General features: G+C 36.3%; 1 protein-coding gene across 1 annotated transcript; it reads left to right on the top strand.

Moving 5' to 3' along the window:
* The first annotated feature begins 3,532 nt into the window (after nt 1-3,532).
* Nucleotides 3,533-4,552, top strand: LOC114712686 (cytosolic sulfotransferase 15-like). The gene has a single exon (XM_028897231.1). The coding sequence runs from the start codon at nt 3,533-3,535 to the stop codon at nt 4,550-4,552; it is 1,020 nt and encodes a 339-aa protein (XP_028753064.1).
* The last annotated feature ends 6,354 nt before the right edge of the window (nt 4,553-10,906 follow it).

Here is a 10,906-nt window from a genome sequence, read left to right on the forward strand (position 1 = left end):
TATCATATCATAAAGGTAAAGTAGTGCCAGCACCTTGATCATGTTTCTCAAAGTGCATCCAACAGCTTGATCAATTTTTTATGGTGCATCCAGTATCCTAATTTTTTTTCCCAGAGTCCAACACTCTAATCATATTTTAGTGCATCTTAAACACTAAAGATTAAAGCACTGAATGTAATTGAAAAAATAATCAGGGTGCTATTTGAATTAGAAAAATAAGATTAGGATGCTAAATACACATGTAAAATAAGATTAAGGTGATAAATGCATCTTGACCTTATCATAAAAAGTACTATTGTATGTACCCCGAAAGGAAGCTGATCGAATATGCACCCTCCTCAAATTCCAAAGAACTTACCAACTGGGGAAATATCTTGGTGTCCCCTTACCGACAGGGTTTCTAAAGACACCTGTCAATACCTTGTTAACAAGATCCAGCGAAAGCTAGCAGCTTGGAAAACAAAGACCTTATCTCTGGCTGGACGAATCACTCTTGCCCAGTCAGTTCTGTGTGCAATACCCTTTTACACCATGGAAACTACTCTCCTTACTGCTAGCTCCTGCAATGCAATCGAGAAAACGATACGAAGCTTCGTATGGGGGTCAGATGAATCCCATCGAAAGCTAAGCCTGGTCAAATGGGATGATATGTGTCGGCCAACGAAATATGGTGGCAGTGGAATCCAACCCATTTCATGAATAAAATGTGACCAATTAACCAACCAACAAAACTACTTGTTAGAAATAAAAATTGGTTGTTGCATCAAAACATATAAATGTTGACTAATCTGACTAACATTGAACTTGGTAAAATGAAAAGGTTCAATAACTGAAAAATAAGATTATTCAGGAATATCCTTTGAATGCTAAAATTACGCATTGAATTTTGATTAGTGGATCCATAATTCAAAAGGTGTTTGTGATTATTGCAGAAGAAATGAAATAAAAGATAGGGTAGAGCTATGACAGTTATTGTATGAAGTCTACCCAATGCTAGATGCAAAGGCGCATAATAAATTGATATGAACATCATGAGGCAAAATCATGCTTTCCTATCCAAACTGGCTTTCCACCTCATTAGTTAGCCTAATAAGCTTTGGGTCCAAGTTCTTAAAGCTAAGTACAATTGGGGCCCAGGCAGAACTATGTTTTTAAGACAAAAATTGCTTCGCATGTCTGGCGGAGCATAGCTACCGTTTGGCCCAACACTGAATTAAATGTCACTTGGACTGTTGGAAATGGTAGAACTGTCACTACAAAAAAACAGACTTTAGGCGACGACTTTCGGCGGCGACACCAAAAAGTTGCCGCTGAAACTAAGACTTTCAACGGTGACGAAAATGTCGCTGCTGAAAGTGGACCTTCAACGGCGACTTTTTTTGTCGCCGCCGAAAGTGGACCTTCAGTGGCGACTTTTTTTGTCGCCGCCGAAAGTGGACCTTCAGCGACGACTTTTTTAGTCGCCGCTGAAAGTTCGCCATTGAAACCAAGACTTTCAGCGGCGACACTTTTGTCGCCGCTGAAAGTGGACCTTCAGCGGCGACTTTTTTAGTCGCCGCTGAAAGTTCGCCATTGAAACCAAGACTTTCGCCGAAAGTGGACCTTCAGCGGCGACTTTTTTTGTCACCGCTGAAAGTATAATATAATAATATATATTTTATTTTACAATATTAATAAACAAATTCAATCTGGCTCAGCGGCAAGAAGGTTGGACACGAAAGGAGGCGGTCACGAGTTTGAACCTGGAAGAAGACACATTTAAGGTGAAAATATTTAGACGATGACGTGGCGAGGAGGAGTGATATGGCAATGATGTGGAGGTGGCTAGTGATGATGTGGCGGTCGGCGGTGATGACGTGGCCGCCGATGGCGATGACATGGAGGTCGACGGTGATGACGTGGCGGCCGGAGACGATGACGTGGCACCGGCGGTGATGACGTGGCATTGGTAAAGCCAATTCTTCTTAGGCATTACTTTCAGCAGCGACAAAAAAGTCGCCGCAGAAAACACTTTCGGCGGCAACAAGAGTGTCGCCGCCGAAAGTGTTTTCTGCGGCGACTTTTTTGTCGCCGCTGAAAGTATAATGTCGCCGCCGAAACTTCTAAAAGTCATCGCTGAAAGTATCTTTTAGCGGCGACCTTTTTAGTCGCCACTGAAAGTTTTCAGCCACGGCTGCTACGGCAATGACTTAGTCGCCGCAAAAAACTTTCGGCGGTGACTTTTGTACTTCCAGCGGCGACTTTTGTCACCGCTGAAAGTCAATTTTTTTGTAGTGTGTTAGATTTTGGCTTGACCATTGGGCTGGTGATATAGGACCCCTCAAACATCTTAGCTATTCCGATGTGCCAGATTCAGACATAAACAAGACAATCAGCGATTACATCAATAGTGAAGGGGAATGGGATTGGATCACATTCCAACATCTACTTCCACCGGATCTGAACCTACAAATTGCCGTGAAAGGCCCTCCACAAGAGCTAAATGTAGAAGACTCATGCTATTGGAATCTCGCAACTAACGGCGCCTTCACGGTCAGCTCAGCCTACCAAGCTAACCAACAGCTGGAATGGGAAACTCCTGATAAATGTCGGCCGTGGATATGGAAATGGCCTGGCATCCAGAGGATACGCACCTTCCTGTGGCTAACAAAAAAAAAAGATTGCTCTCCAACGCAGAAAGAATGAGACGAGGCCTAACCATGGAAGGCACCTGCAAACTATGCCACACAGCTATTGAAGATCTTGACCACATACTTCGCTTTTGCCCTACAGCGCACGCATGCTGGCTGCAATTACTATCTCATAGTAGGACGCAGGAATTCTTCTCCAAACCTTTTGATGACTGGCTGTTCTGGAATCTCAATCCTCGCTGTATGGGTACTCATTGGAGACTCCCCTTTGGCACGCTATGTTGGAAGTTATAGGATAACAGAAATAAGCGCATCTTCGCAGACAATCCTCTATCCCCAGAGAGCATTGTCATCTTCGTCCAGACTTTTGTTAATCACACCTCCAATGCGAGGCCCCTTTTAGATACTATTGCTAGCACTAACTAATTGGCTATTTTTGTAACTGACGCTCTGTACATTTTTCAGTAATACATTCTTATTTTCCACTATAAAAAAAAAGTACTATTGTAACTTAGGAAGCAAAACTATGATTAGAAAATTTGAGTTCAAACCACAGTATCATATGTAGTCTGCATATGAAAGATACCCAGTGCACCAAATTTGAAAAATGCCATAGTGAGTGATGAAAGGTGAACCTTGCGGAATCTTTACTAAATCAAAGGAGTCAAATAAGCCACTCCTACACTTTAATTTATTGATCCAATGTCAGGCCAGAAGGATGAGTCTCTTACGTGGGAACACTAAGCATGTGACGGCAATTCCAATAGTCTTTTGGCTCATACGTCTCTCCACGTGCATGGCGATTGTGAATTTGTTATGGATTCCCTAAAACTCAACGAACTTGACGACAAAGATTTGCTATAAATAATGGAAGCTTATGACCTATGATCACCAGCGTTCCAATGGCTGAAACTTCCCTCACAAAAAGCCACTCAAATGTTGAGTTCAACGACATGGTTTACGATGAAGAGTATGAAAATCTTGGCCAAGAATATAAGGAACTGGTTCTCTCTCTTCCCAGAGAGAAAGGTTGGGTTTCTTCATACATTTATCTCTACCAAGAACTTTGGTACGGAGCAACTCAAATTCAAGCCATAAGCTTATTTCAAAAGCAGTTCCAAGCCAAAGATAGTGATATTATTACAGCATCTACACCAAAATCAGGAACTACTTGGTTAAAAGCCCTTGTTTTTGCTATTGTGAATCGCAATCGTTTCTCTCCCTCTCAAAATAACCATCCTTTGCTCATTTCCAATCCTCACGAACTTGTTCCTTCCTTTGAGTTTTACGTTTGTGAAAATAACCAGATACCTGACCTCTCCGACTTGCCTGAGCCAAGACTTTTTGGTACCCATGTTCCATTTCATTCGTTGCCCGATTCAATTACCAAGTCCAAATGCAAGATAATATATATTTGTCGCAACCCATTTGACAATTTTGTGTCTTTTTGGTTTTTCTACAACAAAATTGTACCACCACCATTACGCAAATTATCACGTGAGGAAGCCTTTGAGAGGTATATCAAAGGGAACATGGAATTTGGTCCATTTTGGACAAACATTTTGGGTTATTGGAGGCAAAGCAAAGAGACACCAACTGGGATTCTGTTTTTAAAGTATAATGACTTGAAAAGAGATATCAAGTATCACTTGAAAACAGTGGCTGACTTCTTGGGTTTTGCATTTAGCATGGAGGAGGAAAGTAATGGTGTCATTGAAAGCATCAGTGAGTTGTGTAGCTTTGAGAAAATGAAGGGATTGGAGGCAAATAAGACAGGAAAAGTTTTTCAAAGGTATGAAACAGAGAACTTTTTTAGGAAAGGTGAGGTAGGAGACTGGGTGAATCATTTTTCTCCTTGGATGGAAGAGAGATTGTCCAGAGTGATAGAAGAGAAGTTGCGCGGATCTGGTCTGTCCTTTTAATTGTTGCCTTCTTCCACCTTTTAAACCAGATAAGCCTATGATAATATCTTCTTGCAGAGAATATACTCTGTATAATGTACCCATGAGCCAATGTTAGACAATTGAATGTTTGGCTTTCTACAATATGTGGACCAGGTGATTTTTATTTTTATTTATATTTATTTTTCATGTATTATTAAAATTTTCCCTTTGCAATAAATTTGAGTGTAGTTTTACCAAAAAGCGCATAGCTAAACTAAACAGAGGGCTATTCCTTTTTTTTTTTTTTAAATACAAAAGAGTGCTGTTCAAATTTGGCTTGTTTTTCCAAGTTTGAATCCTAAGTATGTAATTGCATTAAATACTCGTTTAAAACAATGATATTTCTGATAAAGTTTTTTTTTTCTTTGTTTAGGAATCTTAATTAACTCCTACTCTCATCCTATTTATAGGGCGGAGAGAAAAGAATTTTATGCAAACATACAATCTTATCTTTCATTTATTATTATGTTAATTTTGTTTTCTAAGGGTATAATGTATATTAAATAAGGATAAAGTTAAAAAGTTGTTAAATTCTAAAAGAGAATTAGTAAAATTTAACGTTTTTCTTAATCCATGTTTAACATTTTAAAAATGACTTATAAATATAGGACCACACATGCACACTCATATGTACCCCTCTGGTCCTTTTTAATTGTCACTTGTAATAGTTTCTCATATACCGAAGAGATCATTAAATACATAAAATCTTTCACTTTTACCCTTATTAAATTCTAATATATTTTTTCTCACCTATTCCCCCTCTCTTCACATTTACATTTGTCTCCCTTAATTAATAGGGTTGGAAATGAAACATTAAAAAAGATACAAGTGACAAATAAAACTACCAAAATCTCCTCCTACAAGTGACAATTAAAAAGGACCAGGATGGTATAAATGTTGTTAGACAGGAAATCACTCAGGAAGGGGTGAATTAGGTGACAATAAAAATCTTAACTTTAAATAAAAATTAAACTTAAATAACAAAGATAGAGTTAACAAGATATCACCAAAGGATTTGAGAGTGAGAAGAGATGCAACATACAGCGATTGATACTAGTTTGGTCCTACCACGTCGGTGTGTTTGGATTGGTAGTGACAAAATTGACTTTTATTCTAACTAACTTTTATAAACTGAAGTTACAGTAAAATCAGTTAGTGTAATGCATTTATGTTTCGATTGGTATTTATAAAAAGTCAGTTGAAAAAGCTAAAACTTGTTTGGATGATTAATAAAAAAGTGAGTGTAGTTGTAAAATGACTGAAAGGGCATGGATTTTATTAAATAGTAGTGTTTGATATTATATGTTTTTAATGTGATAATAGTTAAAAAAATACCTAAAGTTATTATGGTAAAATAACAATAGTTTATTTGTGAAATTATAAAATAAAAATATTTGTTACTGAAAAAAATTTAAAAACACATTGTAGATAATTATTATGATAAATAAAAGAGGACCTCAGATTTATTTAAAAAAACAAAAAAAGAAGAGTAAAACGGGGTGTTTTCATTTAGGGCATGGGGATGTCATCATTACCATCTTCTCACGAAGCTGGAGGGAGCAGAACGGCGGAAGGATGAGGATTACTCACCATCTACCAACGCACGCCACACCCTGCAACCATCACCACCTTTTCCCTCCTTCATCGTCTTCGACAGCAAGTGGTAGAGCAGGACACGAGACCATCATTCCCTTCCACCGTCACCATCGCCATTCATCGCCATTCTCAACCTTCTTCATCATCTTCAACGCGGAGAGGACTGAGGCAGAGAGACGGTGGGAGTAGCGCTTGAGCAAGATTGACCGTCAATCATTCACCCTCATCCCCACCGAGCACCTTCATCATCGACACAAAAACAGGGGAGGCAGCAAGTAGCGACCTTCACTGTCTGAGTAATTGCCAGCGAGTCTGTAGCATCATCGGCGCGAGTGAGGGAGGGAGAAGAGCGGCAGGGGGAGTGATTCTGAGGGAGGAAGCAACGAGAACACTGAAGGAGAAGAGGGTGAAGACTAAGGGGAAAATTTGAGGGGCATATTTGATAGGTAACATTTGCAATGCTCATTTAATACTTTCTCACAGTAGATTACATTTTAAAACGCTGAGAAGTCAGAAAATTGAGCGTTGGAACGCACTGTCATTTTGCCCCATAATTTGGCCCATAAGTCAGTTAGCATAAAAGCCCAGCCAAGCAATCAATTATACCCAAATAAACCACAATCCTTAGTTTCACACTTTTCCACGTGCTTTTACCATTACAAGCAGCAATCTAAACACCGCCTTAATCTATATTCAGTCCTCGAGTTTCACCTGAGAGTTTTACTATATTTCCAAAATTCAATGGCTCTTGGTGCCTGAATACAATCCTTCGAGTTTTACCCAGGTATTTGAAAAGCTTCACAATCTCTCAAGTTTCACATAGGTAACTGAAAACCTTTACAACCACTTCTGATAGCTCTGCAAGTATACAGAATCGATGTAATAATAAATCTGGGGATTTTGGGGTCATCCTTAGGGAGGTAGTTATGTTTTTACTAATTCTAATAATTAATAATTAAAGAAGCTGCAATAAAATAAATTATTTAAAAAATAAATTGAAAAAAAAGCAACAAATAATTAATTATAAGAAGAAGCTAATCGCTCAAAGTGTTGGGGTTCAAGATTTACTCTATAGGCGGCTAGTTTCTACCATCTAAATTGAATACTCACTTATACTAACAATTATTCTTAGAGTATCTTAATATTCTCCCAAATTATTAAAAGGACAATTATATTGACATATTTGTCCCGAAAAGTTTTTGTTTAAGAGTGCTGGGCACCTAGAAGTTCTATTGGATGTAAATTTACCTTAAAAATTTAAAATCATAGCAATTTTGCCCTATATTGTTAAAAGTATTAACAGTCAATATTACTATTTTAATGGTCAACATTAATTTTTTAGCGATAAGGGGAAAAATTACTATAATTTTAAACTTTTAGAAGCAAATTTGCATATAAAAATTTTTGGACACCAAGCATTCCTGAATAGAAACTTTTAGCAGTTAATTTGCAACTCAACCCTTTATTTTATTGTATATTATCTGCAAAATAGAAAATATACGAAGACATTTTCTGAAAAAATTTCTTTTTGTCCTGAAAGTTAGATTTGGAAGAAAAATATATAAAATAAATTGAATAGGTATAAAATATCTATATATTTAATCTAACATCTTCTAAAATTTACGCCATAAAATCTCCAAAATTTATTACTTATCAATTAACCTCAAGTTTTCTACGAGTTTTTGGAAACCGCTCTCCTTGCAACCTATAAGGTAACAACTCCCTCAACAAAGGGCTATTAATACAATGAAGAATTCCATATGATGAACATAGACACACACATGTACCTATGTTGCGGCCTATATACGTAGCAATATTGTTCCCACACGCAAACAAATGAGTCTCCGCCCGTCATTTATACCATAATCCCATGCAGTACACTTCATTTACGATACATATAACATAATCTTGGTCTTCCGACCGTCCAGAATTTCGCACTAACTCCATGTATCACTGTCCCATTCGTCCCATGTTATTTTTTGGCCACGAACATGTTGTATAACACGTGATCTGACCTATAATCCCCTATGATTCGCAATTCAGCTTTATATATACATATAAGAGCTAGCTGTACATATAAGAGCTAGCTGTAAATTCAATTTGTTCATAAATATAAAAACTCAATTTATTTTGTCTACCATATTTATCCATTTTTGTTACAAGTAAATTCTATGGTGATTGTACATGTTAAGGGATTCCCATTAAAAAGTAGTTATTAACACATGATCAATAAAGATATTTTAGAAAGGACAACACATATTTATTAGAAATAACTAACTTAATATATTTTCTTAATATTAGTAAATTAGTTACCTAGTTCTTATATTAAAGGCTCAAAGTAGTACATAGAATATAATATGTCATCAAATATCGTAAATTAAAACAAAAATTAATTTATTGCTATTAAATATTGTTTCAGCAATTATCTCTCATACTTATCATTAACTGCATTTAATTTTTTGTAGAATTAATTAATAAGCTTAATAAGAACCGTTTAAACGCATATAATTATACACACTTTATACACACTATCAAATACATGTCCATGGAGATGTGGGGTATCAATCCCCATACCTCTCACATGCTAAGACAGCGCTCTACTATCTGAGCTACATCCCCTTGTAATATTTAAATTAGCTCTGGTTTCACCAATTACAATATTGCAGAAAACAACTTTCACAATGGTTAAAAAGGGTTTTTCACTGCGGTTTTTGAGGCACAGTAAATTCTTTCAGTGTTACAAGCAAAGCATTTTACAGCAGTTATAAACTGTCGTGAAAAATCAACTTTTCATGGTAATTTTATACAAATAATCACCATGAAAAGTCCTCAATAAATAATGTTATTTGAGGACTTTTTATGGCAGTTACTTGTATAACCACCGTTAAAACAATTTTTTCATGATGGTTGAATAAGTAACTGTCGAGAAATTTTTTTTTTTGGGAAAACAAATTGTCTCAGTTTTCTATACATTCTCCCTGCAATGCCAAACCAATTAAGTACAGACCAATTCCAGCCAACATAATAGAAGAATGCAAAACTATTTCAAGGCATGAACTCAAACCTAACACTGACATAACTAATGTTTCCAATTCTTATTCAATCAACTACACCTAATAATCAATAATTTAACCTATTAGTATGTCAAATAAATGTAATAGATAATTGACAACAGTGCTACCAAAATAAAAAAATTAAATTAAATCTCTAACTTTGATTATCTAAAAAATTTATAAACATTAACTCTGATTATCAAAAACAAAAAATTTATAAAAATATACTTATCTCAAAATAACATACTTGTGAGAGAATCTATATTGGTGGTGGGTTATTTGTCTGCTTGACAACTACATTGAAACTATAAAAAGCCCTATCAACAATTAGAAAAAACAATACTATAACATAATAAGTCTATAAACATAAACTCATGTGTGATTGACATCCTTGGTTTCGTTTTGTGATGCTCCACAAGAATGGAACCAGTAGACATCATTATTAATAAGGGCAAAAACAATGAGGGTACAATGATAACTATAAAATACAAATTATGCTAGTTACAATTGTGTATATAATTTGTATGTCTCAAATACAATAATATACTTACCCTTCAATGTAAGGTGCAAAATGTAATTTCTTCTTCATTTGGGTCATTATGGTCATTATTTAGATCGACCTCACCTCCACGGTGTCTATGACTTGCTACACTTTGTGAGGACATATAAAGTTATATGTACCCGAAAGTCTTTTCTCCCTTCAAACGCGAATAAATTGTTTGTTGTTCAAATAAGAAAAGGTAGGAGTACATAAGTATAACATAAAATAAGAAAATGATATTATAATTTGCAAAATGGCCAGCTACATGAAGAGTATATCTATCTTCTCAAAGTTAAGGAACTGAAGAAGGTTTTTTTGTCAATAGTAAAGTCATATGTTAAATCTGAACCCATAACCCCTGGTGGCATTTTGAAAGTAAGTGGCTGCTCCGTTTGTTGCATCATGGAATGAAGAATCGCAAAACTTCCATATAGAACCTCAACACCTTCATCAAGGGCCTTGAGGATAGGAGCTTGGTTCTTTGTCACCTTCACCATTGTCGCTTTCTTTGTTATTAGTATTGGCTTTTCAATAAGTCTTCTTGGCCACAAAATGAAATTTTCTTTCACCGGGGCCAGTAGTCGAACCTTATTAGTAGGGTGGGCATTGATGTACCACCTTGACCATTACGAACTTTATCCACTGTCACCCTTGCTTGATCTTTTGAAATTTTTTTGCTATGGATTGCAATGCATGGGAATGCTTGACCATTAGCGACGTGGCAATGTGAACCTTCAGAGTCCACATAGAGAGCACACGGTAGTCCATTATCTTAGGTATGGTTAGGGCTAGGGTCAGGATTAGATGGTGTCAGTTGTTGCGTCTAATTATTACTACCTTTTATGCTCTTATAGGTGAACCTCAAAACATAGAAATAAATTAATTAAGACACATTAAATAAACTTAAATGGCTTAAATGAACCTTGAGAAGATGTAATTATTACCTGTGATGATTAAGACACTTGAGACATCTAGAATCTAATTGTGCCAATCATTATCATAGCTTGTTGAAACTTGGCATCGAACTCCTCACACATCTTTTACATCTCTATCTTATGTTCTTGGCTAAGTTGAGCTCAAATTTTCTCTATTTTTTCTTATAATCCCTAGTCAAGCTCCTCTTTAGACACCATGTCAACAGAG

Source organism: Neltuma alba, unplaced genomic scaffold (genome assembly GCF_004799145.2).
Source record: "Neltuma alba isolate B1F8T4 unplaced genomic scaffold, ASM479914v2 tig00011392_pilon, whole genome shotgun sequence".
Lineage (NCBI taxonomy): Eukaryota > Viridiplantae > Streptophyta > Magnoliopsida > Fabales > Fabaceae > Neltuma > Neltuma alba.